This window comes from Cryptomeria japonica, chromosome 10 (assembly GCF_030272615.1).
Source record: "Cryptomeria japonica chromosome 10, Sugi_1.0, whole genome shotgun sequence".
Lineage (NCBI taxonomy): Eukaryota > Viridiplantae > Streptophyta > Pinopsida > Cupressales > Cupressaceae > Cryptomeria > Cryptomeria japonica.
This window is the reverse complement of record NC_081414.1, coordinates 410409207-410427752: the sequence shown is the minus strand read 5'-3', so window position 1 is coordinate 410427752 and position 18546 is coordinate 410409207. Positions and strand designations below refer to the sequence as shown.

At 36.2% G+C, this 18546-nt stretch overlaps 1 protein-coding gene across 4 annotated transcripts in view; it reads left to right on the top strand.

The window, feature by feature from the left end:
• LOC131859463 (uncharacterized) overlaps positions 1-17439 on the top strand; it is a 29667-nt gene extending 12228 nt beyond the window's left edge. Inside the window, exons 2-14 of one of the 4 annotated variants that reach the window (XM_059213225.1) lie at positions 13001-13106; positions 13252-13301; positions 14461-14495; positions 14611-14847; positions 15178-15315; positions 15417-15572; positions 15662-15731; positions 15879-16151; positions 16239-16335; positions 16445-16576; positions 16716-16776; positions 16884-16958; positions 17205-17439. In XM_059213225.1, coding sequence (XP_059069208.1) covers positions 15195-15315; positions 15417-15572; positions 15662-15731; positions 15879-16151; positions 16239-16335; positions 16445-16498 — 771 coding nt within the window. In that variant the 5' untranslated portion in view covers positions 13001-13106; positions 13252-13301; positions 14461-14495; positions 14611-14847; positions 15178-15194 and the 3' untranslated portion in view covers positions 16499-16576; positions 16716-16776; positions 16884-16958; positions 17205-17439. The other 3 variants (XM_059213222.1, XM_059213223.1, XM_059213224.1) reach the window with 3 other exon arrangements.
• The last annotated feature ends 1107 nt before the right edge of the window (positions 17440-18546 follow it).

Sequence of the window (18546 nt, the reverse complement as noted above, 5' to 3'; positions counted from 1 at the left end):
CCTAAAATAAAATATTTTATTTTCAATTTCAACTAAAACATAATTACTTAGCCATTTAATGTTATTAATAAGTGTTCAATTTATGAAAGAGATAAATGGCTGGCCACAAGTACATGAGTTACTAAATGCACACAAATAAGTGAATTTGATATTCAAAACTATCTACAATGAATTCAATTCTTGTCCATTAGTCATTTATGTTTGCAATAAGCATCTTTCTTTGTTTTTCTTAATCTTTATTCATAGTTATGTGCATATTTCACATTCTATAATTAGGATATCAATTGCTATGGTTGAACACTAGCATGATGTTTGTGTTGTGGTATAGATGCGTGGAAACATAATTATGGGATTGTTATATTATAAAGATCATAAATCTAGATATCGCATATTAGTTCTAGCTCTTCTTGGATTGAGTCTAAAGTTGACATACAGTCATAAAGCCATTATTAGCAGATCTATCCATTTCTAGTAAAGACAATTGAGAAAGTCATTTTGATATTGAGAGTTTCTTATCTGTTTACCTATTGATCATTATTAAGCCATAATATTTAGGTCTATTTATCTCTCTTTCAAAACCTTTGTAAGTGTCCTAGATTATCCCTACTACTCACTCTTCAATGAAATAGTGGAGTTCTAAAGATTTGTTGCACAAGATGGTGTTGAACGTATCAACAAGGCTAGCATGGAAGCAATGTTCAAGCTTCCGCTTGTACAACTTACAACAAATGATTTGTTGATAGAAGAAATTCTTGAAATAGGGATACAATCGAAAGACAAGTAAGTACATACAAACCTCCTCAGTTGAAAGTAAAATATGTGTATAAAAAGAGTACATTGAATCACAATCCATAAACACAATAGAGATACCAATGGAGACTTAATTGGATGTAGCATGTCGCACCAAAGTTGTTAGAGTATGCTAAGCTAGTACATAATGTTTCATAAAGCCACATTAGTAATTTACCCAAATCATTATCTACCAAAAGTAACTATAGCAATCCTTTTGAGGAATCATTTCATGGTGCTAGATCTTAATTTAGTTCCACTTCTTGTTGGAGAAAAGAACAGTTATTTCTTGAGGTAGATGAATATCCCATCAACAAAGGACAAGACCCTTTCTAGAATATAACAAATTCTACTCCAACAAAAGATCATGGGGGTTTCACTAGAGATATTGAATAAGAGATAGACTTCTACTGCTACATTAAAAGCATTGGCATGTTCTTCATTTATTGATTTAAACTCTCTGTGATGCCACCACAACCAACAAAGGTGTAAAAAGTTGTTTGCAATGCATGGATTTTTAGGTTTGTCCTTTGAGAAAATAGAATTAAAGTATGGAAGCAGGATCTGCCAGCTCCTGAGGGAATCTTGATGAAAAATAACTGTAAAATATTTGGGCGAGCTTATATGCAAAAACTCATGCTTCCTGATGGGTTTATGTACAGAAATAAGCATGAATTAAGTGGTAAAGGTGCTTCTGGAAACAAGAGGGACAAAGAGGCAATGGAAGTGAAAACTTCTGGTGTTGTGTCTGCTCCATCTCAGAATGGGAATGGCGAAGGTGTTGTAAGAGGAGTTGAGAAGGGCGTTGGAAGAAGTGGGGGTGTTTACATTCCCCCATTTAAGTTGGCTCAAATGATGAAAGATGTGGAAGACAAGAGCAGTGTGGAATACCAGTGCATGACATGGGATGCCCTTCGGAAGAGTATCAATGGGTTAGTAAACAAGGTAAATGCATCTAACATAAGGAACATCATTCCAGAGTTGTTTGCAGAGAATCTCATCCGTGGGAGGGGTCTATTTTGCAGGTCTTGTATGAAATCCCAAATGGCATCCCCTAGATTTACAGATATTTTTGTTGTGTTGGTTGCTGTGGTAAATACAAAATTTCCTGAAGTTGGCAATCTGCTTTTGCGAAGAATTATTTTGCAGCTTAAGAGGGCATACAAATGCAATGACAAGAACATGTTGATAGCAGCAGCTAAATTCATAGCTCATTTAGTGAATCAACAAGTTGCACATGAGATCATTGCCTTGGAACTTCTCAACCTTTTACTAGAGAACCCCACAGATGACAGTGTAGAGGTTGTTGTTGGGTTCATTAAAGAATATGGTTCTTTGTTGCAAGACCTTTCACCCAAAGGTCTCTATGGGATTTTTGAAAGATTTAGAGGTATTCTCCATGAGGGGGAAATTGACAGACGAGTACAATTTTTAATTGAAGGCCTTTTTGCAATTCACAAAGCTAAGTTCGAGGGTCATCTAGTTGTGTGTCCAGATCAGTTAACACATGAAGTTTTCCTAGAAGATGAACTTGATCAAGAAGCTGGTTTGGATGTTTTCAAGTGAGATCTTGATTTCTTAGAACATGAGGCAACCTATGAAAAATTGAAGAAAGATATCCTTGGAGATGCTTCTTCAGATGAAGCAGAAGGGGAGAATGATTCAGGTGATGATTCAGATGATGATGATGATGATGATGATGATGATGAAGAGGAAGGTGAGGAAGGTGAGGAAGCACTAACAATACAAGATGAGACAGAGACAAACTTGGTCAATTTAAGACGTACAATTTGTTTGACAATCATGTCAAGTGTTGATTTTGAGGAAGTTGGTCATAAGCTACTAAAGATCAAGCTTGAACCTGGTCAAGAGAGAACATACCTTCGTTATTATGGTATTCTTGGGCAAAGATTTTGTATGATCAATAAAATTTATGAGGAATTTTTTGATAAGTGTTTTGTACAACAATATTCTATGATACACAGACTAGAAACAAATAAACTACGAAATGTTGCAAATTTTTTTGCCCACTTACTTGGAACAGATGCTCTTCCATGGCATTGTCTTGCTTATATACGTCTGACGGAGGAAGATACTACTTCCTCTTCCTGTATTTTTATAAAGATTCTCTTGCAGGAGCTGGCAGAGCAGCTTGGTATATTGTTGCTTAATGAAAGGTTGAACAATCCAACAATGCAGGAGTCTTTTGATTCAATTTCTCCAAAGGACAATCACAAAAATTCATGGTTTTCTATCAATTTATTTACTTCTATTGGTCTTGGTGGTATCACTAAGAGTTTACGTGAGTATTTGAAGAATATGCCAAGGCTTGTAATGCAGCAGCAAAAGTCTATTCCTGAGTCAAATGAATCTACCTCTAATGATGATTCTTCTAATTCATCAGGTTCGTCAGATTTTGATACATCAGACTTAGATTCTGAGAGTGAAACTGACAGTGAGAGCAGTAAGGAGTCACCAAGAAATAAAAATAATTCAAAGTATGATAATGAGTATGAAAAACAAGAAGAAAGAAAAGGGCGAGGGCATCTGACTCGGAGGATGGAAGTGACAGTGAAAGAATCGGAAGGAAAAAGAAAAGGAATTAAAAATCTTTCTAGTCAGTTATTTAAGGCTCTAGTAAACACCTTTTTCCTGGACTGTGACAAACAAAAGAATCACTCCCAAGTGCTTTGGTTTTATAACAGATGATTATAAGATGCTACAATGTTGTCTTATGTATTTTAATAGCCACGGGTTTTAGAGTTCTGTACTTGACAGGTAATGGATAAACAGTGTTAGGAGGAGAAAATATTGAAGGCCAAGTGCAGATTGTGATAATACTAGATCAATGAATCATGTTATTTATTGAGTATTTCTTGCTTTCCATGTTGTGCGATGTACCATAAGCAAACTAGAAATCTAAATTCAATAAGATGCTTTGTTCAATGATGATAATTTCTATTTTCTTGCTTGTGAAGAAAGACCATGTCAGACAATATCAATGAACAACAAAATAAGGAGACAATTGCTAGATTGTGGTCTAACTTGAAAAGAAAAGGTGATGGAAAATGTTATTGTCCGTGCAAAATTTGTAAGGGGTTAAAGACTAGAAGACTTCTAATCAAAACACCGAAGAAACATTGTAGGTTGCATGGTCACATTGAAGGTGCACATGATTATCATCCATTGGTAAGTTTTTCATTATATCGTTTTGACAATTTATATACCTAATAAATCATGTGATGATGAGATCATGATCATGATTTATTTATGTTTATCAATTTTATATAGGTCGAGCACCCCGGAGCACATTGTATGGATCAACACAACCCTAAGAATATGGTTTTCGAAGTGGACGAACATGGAGGTGTGAATATCGAAGCTAAAGATAATGATCCCATGGAAGATGACGATCATGAGCTAGAAAACACAATTGAAGATGATGGTACAAATACATTGATCCATGACTCATTTAGTACTCGCGTAGCTGATCATGATGATGAAGATGACCTTGATGTTCTTCATGATATCCCTCTACTTGAGAAGGCATTTGAGGCCCTTTACGAAGGCTCGCAGGCAACTCTTCTCTTCGTTGTATTGTTGTTGGTGAACTTGAAGGTTATGAATGGTTTATCCAACATAACAATGTCATGTATGTTAAGGTATGTCATATATGTCATAATAAACTATGAATCATGTTGTACCATTAATATTTTTTATTATAACAAATTATATTTTTTTTGTTGTAGATGTTAAATTCTGTGAGAAGCAAGAATTGAGCCAGGATCTGATGCCGGTCATAGATCACATGCAACTCCAAGCAACGGATGATCGAAGATCAAAATAGCTGAATGAAGATAAATCTGATATGAGAGAAAAATACAGATAAAGAAGAGAATTTAGAGAAGACTCTCACCAAGCTATCACTTAACTTGTGAAGGTGAGAGTATATTGCTTATTATATAGAAAAATAATAGCATATACAACCAAGAGGTGCATTAACTCCCACCTCCATAAAAAGTGGGAGGTTTTACCTACTACCCCATAAAAGGTGGGAGGTTTTTACCTACTTGGTAAATGTCAAAACATGTGGCATAACCTCCTTACATGAAAACAAAAAAGGAGTTATAAGAGGTGGCACATAAGGCCAAAAGAGGGTGAGAAACCCAACTACCCCATACCCCACTTAGGAAATGACAAAATAGTGGTTATGAGAGGTGGCACAACAAGCCAAAAGAGGGTGTGTAACTCAACTACCCATGTGAGGTGGAGAGTTACACATGTAGCTAATGTATTCCGCCACGTGTCCTCATATTAACCACACCTAATAACCTAAGCAAGCTTAATAATATATGTGTAGGAAAAATAAATACCCCCTAACATAAGAAAAATAAAAAAACCTACACTAACACCCCCCCTTAAGCGTAGCTTAGGTGGGTGAAAAGATGGGTCCCAGCAAATGAGGCCATGTTAGGTACCCATGTACATAAATATTCCCCCCAAAAGAAGAAGACCCCCCCATAAGAGGAATAGACCCCCCTAAATAGAGAGAGAAAGAATGAAGGACTAAGAAGCCCCTGCTGAAGTAGACACCTTTTGCATCCCAAGCAAAGATCGCAAATGAAGGAACTTGCTTTCAGTGAAAGGTTTGGTGAAGATGTCCACAGTTTCCTCTGATGTAGAACAATACTTAAGATCAATGATGCCTTCCTGAATGAGCTCCTGAATATAGTGCATATGTATCTCAATGTGTTTCATCCTCTGATGATGACCAGGATTTCTTGAGATCTGTATAGCACTCTGATTATCACAAAAGATGATGGTAGGCTTTCTAACTGGAATACCAAGCTCAGTAAGAATATTTTGAAGCCAAATAGCCTCAGTGGTGGCATTGACTGCCCCTCGATACTCGGCCTCTATCGATGAAAGAGCAATTGCAGACTGCTTCTTGCTCGACCAACAAACTGGACAAAAACCAAGTGAGAAGCAATACCCAGAAGTAGACTTGCGATCCTGAGAATCACCTACCCAGTCTGAATCCGTATATCCTACCAAGTCAATATCCACACCTGCTACATACTGAATTCCATAATTGTGAGTACCCTGAATGTAGTGGAGGATCCGCTTAGCTGCTTTCCAATGCAACTCATGTGGCTCCTGCATGAATCTAGAGACCATGCCCACAGCATAAGAAATGTCGGGTCTCGTATGAGTCAAATAAATGAGGCTTCCAACAAGCTGTCGATATAAAGTGCCATCAACCAAGGGTGAAGAGCACTTAGCCTCAAGTTTGACTCCTGACAAAAATGGAGTAGGTGCAGGCTTACAATCAGCCATGTGAAATCTGGAGAGCATATCAAGTGCATACTTGGGTTGTCCAAGGAAGATTCCTGAAGATGATTGAGTGATCTCAATTCCCAAGAAGTAATGCAGAAGACCCAAGTCTGACATCAAAAATCTATCATGTAGAGCAATTTTCACTGCTTTGATGGTGGATGAGTGACTCCCTGTGAGTAACAAGTCATCAACATAGAGAACTAGAAATGTGAAAGTTTCATCCTGTTGCAGAATGTATACGTTCGGATCAGAATGGCACCAAGTGAAACCAACTGTCAGAAGAAATGAGTCCATCTTGGCATACCAAGCTCGAGGAGCCTGTTTGAGGCCATAGAGAGACTTTCGAAGTCGACACACAAGTGAAGGATCCTGAACAAACCTCTGTGCTTGCTCCATGTAGATTTCCTCTTGAAGGTCACCATGAAGAAATGCACTCTTCACATCCATCTGATGAACTTCCCAACGATGGGCTGCAGCTATAGCAAGAACAAGTCGGATAGAATTCATCTTAGCAACTGGAGCAAAAGTCTCAGAGTAATCAACCCCAGGAACTTGGGAAAAACCTTTTGCTACCAAGCGAGCCTTATACTTATCAACCGACCCATCCACTGCAAATTTTGTTCAATAGATCCACTTGCATCGAACAAGTTTCCTTCCCTTAGGAAGAGGAACTAAATCCCATGTGTAATTCCTTTCCAAGGAATTGAACTCTTCTTGCATTGCAGCATCCCACTCAGGAACACCTGAAGCTTCTCGAAAGGACTGTGGATCAGAAGCTGAAGCAATGAAGAGATGTGGAGCTTGCTGAAATTGTGACCTTGTTCTTCTAGTATCTAATGGATCACCAAGCCAATCTCCTGCTGACTCAAAAGTTTGTCGAGCCCAAAGAGGCACTGAGGCTGGAGAGTCTGGGGGAGAATCATCAGCCTCTGAATGATGACTATGAGAGGAATGTGAATCCTCATCATCACTGTCACCATCTGAAGTAGAGGAAGAAGACTCCTCATCAAGATTAGGAGGATTAAGATCCTCTGAAGAACTGTCATCATAATGCAATTTCTCCAATGTGATAGTGGATGGAGAGGTGGTATGAGAAGAACTAGAAGAACTCTCCTCAAAACGAACACTCCTCTCAATGAACAACTCATGAGTAGTGGGATGGAGAAGCCTATACCCTTTGACATCATCTGGATATCCAACAAATATGCAAGGCTTACTCTGCGGATCCATAGCCTTGCGTTTTTCAGCTGGAATGTGGGCCCATGCAAGAGAACCAAACACTCTAAAGTGTTTAACTGTGGGTTTTCGACTAGTCCAAGCTTGAAAGGGAGTTACCCCCTTCACAGCTTTATGAGGAACTCGGTTCTGGATGTAACACGCACATTTTATGGCCTCTGCCCAATACTGAGGTGCCAAAGACGTGGAGTGAATCATACAATTAGCCATCTCCTTCAAGGACCTATTCTTTCATTCTGCTACACCATTTTGTTGAGGACTGTATGGAACTATGTGCTGCATGTTGATACCTTCTAAAGCACAAAACTGTTCAAACTGATTATTAACATATTCACCCCCATTATCTGTACGCAGAATCTTGATGAACTTCCTAGATTGTTTCTTTGCAAAAGCTTTGAAATCTAGAAAATTTTCAAAGACTTCAGACTTTTGTTTGAGAAAGTAAACCCATGTATATCTGGAAAAGTCGTCAATAAATGTCAAGACATATCTAGCCTTGCTGAAGGATGGTTGTGGAAATGGTCCTGCCAAGTCACTATGTACCAACTCCAATAGTTGTGTAGCTCTCCAAGATTTACCTTTATCATACTTCTCCTTTGGATTCTTACCAAGAATGCACCCCTGGAAAACTCCATCAGAAAATCGAATAGAAGGCAACCCTGAAACCATTTCTTGTTGACTGAGTTGTTGCAAGTAATGGTAGTTCAAGTGGCCAAACCATTGATGCCATAAACAACTCACCTCATCTGCATGAGTGAGTAAAACTGTCGAAGGAGAGTCAGGAACAAAGTGAGAAAACTGATATAATCTAGACTGATGATCTGCTTTTCCCATAGCAACAGTAGACCCATTATGCATTTCGCTGATTACCACTGCATCTGGTGTGAACTCAACTCGCTTGCCAGAACCAGTGTGAGTGATCTGATAAATAGATAAGAGATTAGTTGATAAAGATGGAACACAAAGGACATCTTGAAATGTTCCTTCACCCACATCAACAGACCCTCTCCCATGCACTTCAACAGGAGTGTCATCACCCATTAGGATGGAAGGCATAGAACATGGCTCTAAAGATATAAAATCATCTTCTGAAGAAGCCATGTGGTGTGAAGCTCCTGAGTCAATTATCCAATAATTTGGTTGTGAAGCAATAGCAACTAGGGCCTTACCCTTTCCTTTCCCCTTACTCTTATCTATGTCCTTAGAAGATCCTTCTGATGAACTCTGTTTGACTGAATCAGGAACCATGATATTATTCTTTTCAAGAAGATTTGAAAGGTGATCAATTTGTTTCTTTAAACACTTATGTTCATCATGACCAGGCCTCTTACAATAAGAACACTTGACCTTCTCCTTCTTAGGTTGTTCACCTTTTGATGAAGAGGTCTCATTGTCTGCTTTTGAAGTAGCAGATTTCTGATCTTTCTTCTTCTCTCCTTGGTTCTTTTGTTTCTTATCTTGCTTACTAGACCCTTTCTGTTCTTTTGTGCCTTGATTTACAACTAAGGCATGTGACTTAGAGGGCTTTATTGTACCCATTTGAACCAATTTGTCCTACTCCCTAGTGAGTTCTGCAGCAAAATCATCTAAAGAAGGCATTTTGAATGTGGTACCTAGGGCACATTTGGTAGCATAGAATGTAGAAACAAACACTGAATAGTTAGGACCAAGCTTAGAAAGAATACTCAAGATCAGTTGCTTATCATCTTTCTTAGTTCCACACTGTTCCAACTGCAATCTTATAGACTTAAGTTTAGTGAAGAAGTCTTGTATAGTATCAAAATTGGTTGGATTCAACCCTATGAGTTCATTCTCCAATTGATGACCTCTTAGTTCATCCTGCTTACCAAAGAGGTTTCCCAAAGTAGTCCATACTGCATTTGGTGTAGTAGCAAATTCAATGTGAAAAAGAAGGTCAGGAGAGACTGACATGCATAATGTACCAAAAGCTTCATCACATTTATTAAACCATTTAATCTTTTCTGCAGCATCTTGAGGTTCAGTTTCAAGTCCCATAGTAACACGATGATATCCATGTCTTTTTAGATATATTATCATCTTAGATTTCCATTCAAAGTAATTATATGGTGTTAAAAGTGGAACTGTAGATGCATCCATGATAGCAGAAAAGAAGATTGCAAAGAGTCAAGAAGAGTACAAGAAAGAAGACACAAGAGACACCCCCCCTTTCCACTAGTCTTTGAAAGCATTTACAAGGCTTTTATCAGATTACAATGCTTTCTAAGGCTTTAATGGCCAAAATAGAAAGTTTAAATACATATAAATTTAACACAAAATTTGAAAAAATTAGCCTTATAGCTGCTCAATGTATCTTAATACCTTTCCAACAACTATTCGTTTTTGTAAAATAGAGTTGTGAGAAGAAAGATATGATCTATAGAAGAGAAAAAAAAACATGCAGCTGATTCAACCTGCAATATCTAACAAAGAAGGGTAGAATATTTCAATAAGACCTGCAATTATGAAGAGTGCTCATTTCCAGCTTTCCGTCAAGTACTCTGATTTTTTTTTTACTGTGTTCTCCAAACTCTGAATTTGGTGAAATAAAAGTCACTTATGATTTTCACAAGCCTTCTGGACACTCTGGAAATGCTAAAGAAGCCTCCAATATTACCAAAAATGCTGCAATCACCCAGATCTCAAAGAACACATATATAAAACCAGATTTAACTAGAAGCTTATTTTCCTTTAAACTATTCTGATTCTCCAGATCACACGAAAATGCAGGAGAAGAGCATACTTGGTTTTTAAGAAAAATATTAGCTATCTAACAATCTCAAATCTCTCAAATAAATCAAAAAAGCAATGAGCTATACCAGACAACACGGCTGTGATACCATGTTAAATTCTGTGAGAAGCAAGAATTGAACCAGGATCTGATGCCGGTCATAGATCACATGCAACTCCAAGCAACGGGTGATCAAAGATCAAAATAGCTGAATGAAGATAAATCTGATATGAGAGAAAAATATAGATAAAGAAGAGAATTTAGAGAAGACTCTCACTGAGCTATCACTTAACTTGTGAAGGTGAGAGTATATTGCTTATTATATAGAAAAATAATAGCATATACAACCAAGAGGTGCATTAACTCCCACCTCCATAAAAAGTGGGAGGTTTTACCTACTACCCCATAAAAGGTGGGAGGTTTTTACCTACTTGGTAAATGTCAAAACATGTGGCATAACCTCCTTACATGAAAACAAAAAAGGAGTTATAAGAGGTGGCACATAAGGCCAAAAGAGGGTGAGAAACCCAACTACCCCATAACCCACTTAGGAAATGACAAAATAGTGGTTATGAGAGGTGGCACAACAAGCCAAAAGAGGGTGTGTAACTCAACTACCCATGTGAGGTGGAGAGTTACACATGTAGCTAATGTATTCCGCCACATGTCCTCATATTAACCACACCTAATAACCTAAGCAAGCTTAATAATATATGTGTAGGAAAAATAAATACCCCCTAACATAAGGAAAATAAAAAAACCTACACTAACAGTAGATTGATAGGTGAGTTTTTGTTACCACCATCAAATATTCTACCTCCCTCATACCGAGAATTATCTACCGTTATGAAAGATATTGGAATGGAGTATCAAGCAATAGATGCTTGTCTCAATGATCATATTATATATCACAAACAACATGAATTTCGAACTGAATGTCCTAAATGTCATATCAGTAGATATCGAACATATCAAATAACAAAAAGGGTTCCTCGCAAGGTTCTTCACTATATTCTCATTATTCCACGTATACAATGATTATTCAAGTGCACTAGCTTGGCACAATTTATGGATTACCATGCACGCAATAGAAGTCGAGATGACATTATTTGAATGCCTGCGGATGGTTCAGCATTTATGGACATAGAGAAAAAGTGGCCACACTTTAAAGAAGAACCTCGTAATCTCAGGCTTTCATTGGCAGCGGACGGTGTCAATCCATTTGGAGAGATGAGATCTGTTTACTCAGTGTGGCCTTTTTTTGTTATCAACAATAACATTCCTCCATGGATGTCAATAAAGAGGGAGCACATAATGTTGGCAATGATTGTTCCAGGTATTTTATCATTTAAATATAGTCATCTAAATTTAATTATAAATATTGCAGTAAAATGGTCATAATAATTATGTAATGTTTTTGTTCATTCGATTAGGTAAGTACCAAGTTAAAGATATGAATGTATATATTGAGCCTCTTATCGGCGAGTTGTTGGAGTTATGGAATGGTGTCACTATGTATGACGTCTCTAGACCAATAAGACAAAGACAATTTCAATTCCATGCGATGCTTCTATGGACAATAACCGATGCCCTGGGGCTAACACATTTTTGTGGTATGTTATAGTGTTTAAGTTGTGCATGAACATCATAATTCAAAAAATTATCATATTTAATCCAATTATACATTATCTTGTAGGTCTTCAAACAAAGGGAAAATTTGCATGTCCTATTTGTGGTCCAAAGATGAAATCTCGTCATTCAAAAAGTTTAGGAAAGCAAGTGTTTGATGAGTATAGACACTTTCTCCACAAAAATCATAAGTATCAAAATACTGAAAAACATCTTTTCAATGGGAAAGAAGAGAATACATCAAAGCCACGAAGAATGACACCTCACATGTGGAAGTTGGAATATAATAGAATTAATCGTCAAGGTAATGCCATTCCATCTATTGGTTTGTCATAAAACATCTTTTCTATTTTGTTTTGTTTACTGGTGATGTGATTGATGATCATGAAGGTCATGAAGGCATAAATGACCACCTTCCTAAGGGACTAAAAAGTTATCCCCGACAATTTAGTAGGTTTCCCTACTACGAGAAGTTACAAATTGTTCATTTGTTTGATAGTATGCATATTGGAAAGAATATAATAGAGACAGTATGGAAAATATTGGATGGAAGGCGTGACAAAGAAAAAATTGTCAAAATATGTAGTGACATTCAGGATTCCAATCATGCAATGATAAATGTCATTCAATCAAATATCCATGGAGACCAAATTAATATAAGTAAGCTTCATTGGTTATTAACAGACCAACAAAGCAATGTTATAAAAGAAGTCATACGAAAAATTCGATTTCCCACAAGATTTGCTACGAACATAATATTGACTTCTTGATAGAATTTTTTTTACATAATTAATTCATTATGTTTTGAATTCTAATGCCATTACATAATTAATTCATGATGCACCTTTTAATATGGAGATGGAGATAGGGAGAGTGACTATTTATGTGACAATTTTTAAACTGTGTTTATTTATGGAAATTGGATTGTTTATTAGCTATGTGATGGATGTTGATTTAAAATACATATGTGATGGATCACATGTTTATGATGATGCATGTGACATTTTTTGAACTTTGTGTTTATTTATAGAACATGGATTGTTTATTACCTATGTGATGGATGGTGATTTATGATACATATGTGATGGATTACATGTTTATAATGACACATGATATGTGATGCTAATTGTGATGCTCAATTACATATATGATGACACATCATGTGATGCTTCTGATGCTTATGATACGTATGTATTTATTGTTTGTCAACTTACAAATGTAGTAATGCTTATGATGCTCAATTGATGGTGTTGATTTCAGGTATAGTCCCTGTGTGATGTTGTCACCCTTGGTGGGAATAGGTCATTGACTACAGACATCGTCAACCATTTAATTGAGGATCCTGCATAGTCTACATAAAGTAAAGGTAAGGAATTAAAAAATTTACAATGATTTTGATGACAACATCTTTTTATTATTTAATACTCTTTTTGTCTACAAAGTTCATGTTGTTCATGTTGTGTACTATGTAATTTTTAGCTAACATAAGATAATTGAATTACATTGTACAGGACCCTGAACCCCTTTGACGAGGATCCTGCACAGTCTCATGGATGGACAAGTATAACTAGTCAATACACCCTATAGAAACAGTTTATTTTTTTAAAATTACTTTGAAAACAAACTTCCTCTATTTTTCAAACCTCAACATTAGCAGCAAATCTAATACAGTTATCAACACTTGAGGCCCTGGTTGGACTTATTCCAATTTTTATCCCAAAATCAACTTTAGGGCTGACTTATTCATCAACATTACCCTCATTTGTAAAATTTCTTTCTCATTACCAATTAACTCTCTCATTTCATGGAGTGTAGGTACCCCCAAATAGGTATTTGTCAGATCTGTCTTCGTCAAGTGAGGAAAATGCAGTAATAGAAAATGAAAGTGACACATGTAGTAGGTCTACAATAGGGAGATCAACAAGAGGTCAAAAGATTAGAAGAAAATTCAATAAACGCATGAAATTTTTCCTTTTTCAAGGGGGTCATGTTCTTATGATGATGAGACCAAAGGCGATATTGAGGTGCCAATGAGGTACATACATCTATAGAAACAATGGGTGCCCAAGGAACTTCCTCCAATAAACACCGATTTTTGTGTTAATGATAGGATGTATCGCATAGCACCTTCGTCATTACATGGTTTAGGCTTATTTCCCATGGATGGCATAAAGGTCTGTTACAATAGAGTTGTAGAATTGATGGAGTTTGTTGGACCTTGTTACAATTACAAACATTGGATGCAGATTGTTAAATATAAAAAAAGTATGCGTAGGTATGCACTGTCAGCAAATTATGTACAACATAAATATAACGATCAAAGTAAACGAGTGGTTGTATACATTGATGGTCGGCCAAAAGCAACAAGGAATATTGCAGGTTTTATAAATAGTATGTGACCTGGGTCAACTAATAAACAACCCAATTGCATATTTGAGGCGCGCGATGGAAATCGTGTATTTGTATGTGCGATAAAATCAATAAGTGCAGGCAAAGACCTTCTAATCGATTACAGTTTGAATCATATAGATAGAAACAAAGTTAATATCATGGGGGTGGTACGTACTATATACCATTTAAATTAACCAACCTCCAATTAATGAATCCAATATACCATTTTATTATGAAGTTTTTTTGCTAAGTCTATTGGTTTAATTTCGCTAATGTTTTTTATATTTTTTCTTTGTCAAAGGCTGACATGGATCCATCACATATTGCAGATAGAGATGTAGCTTGTGACACTTCTACTGAGTAGGTAAACCTCATTGTAATTGTACAAATTAGATAGAAGCAAACTGTTACATTATTATGTTCTTTTTTTTTAGTGATTTATACTAATTTTGTAATTGTTAATGATATTCTTGACACAGACGGATGTTTGGGGAAAGGGAAAGGGAGTTGCAATACCTGAGCACCTTTCTAGGGATGTGGAATCATTAGGGTTAAGTGATGATGACCCTAAAGATCCCATAGACCTTATGAAATTCTTTAAAATGCCTCTTATGAGAATTAGAAAAGAGATTGTTGCTTTGGTAGTCGTGCATCCTATCAGTGATGAGATACGAGAGAGGGTGGCATTATTGATTCAAACAGCAGAAAAATTGCAAGTAAGAAGTAATGAAAGCTTTAATTATAACAAAAGTTCAATAATGGTTTATATTTTATTCTCTTTTATGTCATTAACTAAAATATGTACATATTGTTTTTACATCAATTTATCTGCCCTCATCAAAGTTGTTCCCATGATCAGGGTGTTGCAAGATCTTCAAGTGATGGCGATTTTCTTGTATTATCACTTGCTTGGCTTATCACTCTGAGTACCCAAAACACATCATACTTGATACTATCAATTTTCAAAATAAAGGTTCATCCTTGTTTACAATTCTTGCACTTTTCATATATTTAATGTTTGATATATTTAATGTATTATTCTTTAGGTGTTGTCAATGTTACTATGCAAATGTCGCTACCGCCTCATCAGAGGTTACCCTCACCTGTATTGTCGACTGCAATGTCGGCAACACGTAGCATGCAGACATCATCTAGTGCACGTCATATTGGCATGCCCACTATTGGTAGATCCCTCTTTTGCTCTATCTTCTGTCATGTGTTTTTTCCCTTCAAGCGTTCTTTCTTGAATTCTAATGTCGTTTCATAGTGGATTCATTTTTTGCAGGAGGAGATGCACATGAGGATGTGCTAGAGGCGACTACTATTGATAACATACCATCATTTCCTAGATCTTCTCGTATTGCTAGTACAGGAACGTTGCAGGCCACATTGGTGGTGATCGACAAAGAAATGATTCCCTTAAAGATACAAAAGGTTCCAGGTACTTTAAAATTATTATTATATATACTCTAATTGTAATTTACTTTATGATCACTCATTTTGGACTAATGATCCCATGATTTTTTGCAGGAAATGATATTTTCTATAAACATCTTAGTGACATTGCATTGCAGATATTTGGGCCCACCATACGTAAAAGGTGGTACATCATATGTGAACTAACCCTAATCCACTTTTGATTTCATATCATTGCTAGAATAGTTTTCCTTTGATCCATTTCTTGAAGTGTAATAAATGTAGCTTCAGTTCATTTCTGAATCTAACAGGTTTGTTTTTGCTTTAAAAGGTGGAATGACCAAGAAAAAAGGTTAAAAGATGAATTGACAAACCAAATGGTTGAGTGGTTTGGAAATGACACCTTTGACAAAACCAAGCTCCTTGAAAAAGTTGGCACATATCTAAAGTATGTGAGGGACCAATACAGGACCCATTTGGAGAGGAACCTAAAGTATGAGCGTCCCCCCATGAACCCAGAGAGGGAGTGGAAGGACCTGATTTTGGATGCCAAGGAGAAAATTGAAAGGAAAAAAGGACATACACCACTAGACGCCAGAAGAAGGTACTAGATACTATTAAGAATGTAATTATGTACTAATTAATTACTCTTTATATTTATATAATCTAACATATTTCAAACTTTTTATAGACTGAGTGACACGTCAAAGGCAACCAAGGCAAGGCAAGAAAAGCACGGGCAACACAAACTCGGCTCTGGTGGTTACATGAAACTTGCTGCACGAATTGTAAGTATCTCATGTAAACAAAATATTGCATCAAAATATTAATAAATTGCAAACATTTTTTTTAATCAAACAATGCAAGCAAAATTCACGGTACCAAGCAAAAATGCAGGGCTCTAAATTCAATAGAGCGCCCACAGAAGATGACAAGAGAATTGCCTACTAGCAAGGCTATTCAGCCATGGCTGATCGGCTACGAGAATTGAGTGGGCATACACAACATTCGAGTGCATCCACCACACAAGTAAATATGCTAAATGGAAGTTGTTTCAAATTGAATACTTTACCAATAATCTAATTGATGTTGAGTTCCAACATAAAGTGACTATATTTGTTTTAAATAAGCAACCAATGATAACAATGTGCATGTCATTGGAATGCAGCCTGGTAATTATGAAACACCACCTGTACATGAAGGTCTGGATGTGCATCCTAGTAGTGGAGGTATTCATTTGCTATTCAAATTTATTTATTTAGCTATTAATACAATTAAACATCTTAATTTGTAATTAGAGTAGTAATTAATGTAACCTTTTTTGTTAATATTTTAGAGCATGTAGCCGGTGGTGAGCAAGTGGAGCATGATCTGGGTACACAACATCAAGAACATGATGTTCCCCACTCAAGTAAAGAGGACCACTGTTATTGATTTAAACAAATATAATTGCAATTGGTGTTCAGCATTAATGGAACCTTTAGTATTTCAACTCTAGATGATCTAGAGGGTGTTCAGCATGTTGAGGTTGAGGCTACACAAAATGATGTGGCCCCATCAAATAAAGAGCACAACAATTATGTTCTCTAAATTAATGAAATACTTGTAACAATAATTTTTATTTTTTTTAATTTAACCCATTTCTTTGTTATTGCAGAGGACCCCCCTTCACTTCAGTGTCCTCGTCCTCAGTATAGGGCTAGGCATACATCGAGATCACGAGCAGTTGGCGGAACATCTGCAAAGGGGGGAAATGATGAAGAAACCAATGTTCCACTTAGTCTTTTCAGAGCTTCAAAGAAAAAACAAAGAAAGAGATGATTGTAATCTAACTTATTTGATAATGACTGATTTTTATGTGTTAGTGAATGTAATTATGTGCTAATTAATGGTTATGGATGATATGTGTTAATTAATATTGATGAATGTTGTGTGTTAATTAATGTTAATCAATGTTATGTGTTAATGAACATTATGTGATATTAATGAATGAATGCTATATTTTATTAATGGTAGAAAGAATGAATCAATGAATGTTATAAGATGTTAACGAGGAATTTAAAGTGATGTTAGGGGGGGGGAGGGGCCAAATGAGCTTCCACCTTCATGTGGTTGGCCCTGTTAAGTAGAGAATATTAAACTATTCTCGAAACCAAGCGAAGCTCAACAAGATAACACACTTTTCAATATTTCATTATGTTGCACAGTTAATCTTATTGAATAATTTATATTGAACCTTAATTGCAGGGTCCAACAGAGCCAACACGAACAACAACACCACAAGTTGTTGGGTATAATGAACTCCCATATTGTCTTGTATGTACACAAACAATATGAGTTGCTTCTAGTGTTGATATCCAAGGTAGGACTGCAAAAGTTATGAATATGCCTCATCCTTGTAAGTTTTTTTATTACTTGTAAGTAATTAATATGCCTCATCCTTGTAAGTTTTTTTATTACTTGTAAATCATGAATATTGCTCTTTAGTTGATTAAAATTAAATGAAAATCTTTAATGAATACACAAAACTATATACATATGCAGGCGCACCATAGTTGAGATGGTCCAACTCCCTAGTCTCACTCTACGACTAAGCTCAAGCCATATCTAAATCAAAGACATCTCAAATACATCGTCGGTGGAAAGCTGCAAAATGTCATTTTCATACATAAGCAAGACATACATAATTGGGCACAATCACCAAGAGAACAGTAAAAAGTGTGTTTGAGATTGTATCATGGATGCTTTTAAGGATTGTATCATGGATGCAAAAAATCTCTTCATTAATCCTTGACTCATGATTGCTATAATACTTCTTTAGACTTCTCATGCCATTTGTTGCACTTCTTCACTATTTTGGACTGAGTTTCAACTATGTATTTGCCTTGACTTATGACTGTACCTAGCTTTGTCCTATCTTTGTAAGCTTCTTCTTTGAATTGTGGTTGTAGCTTTGATAATACCTTTTTAATGTTGCACTATTTGTAAGGAGGAAAACT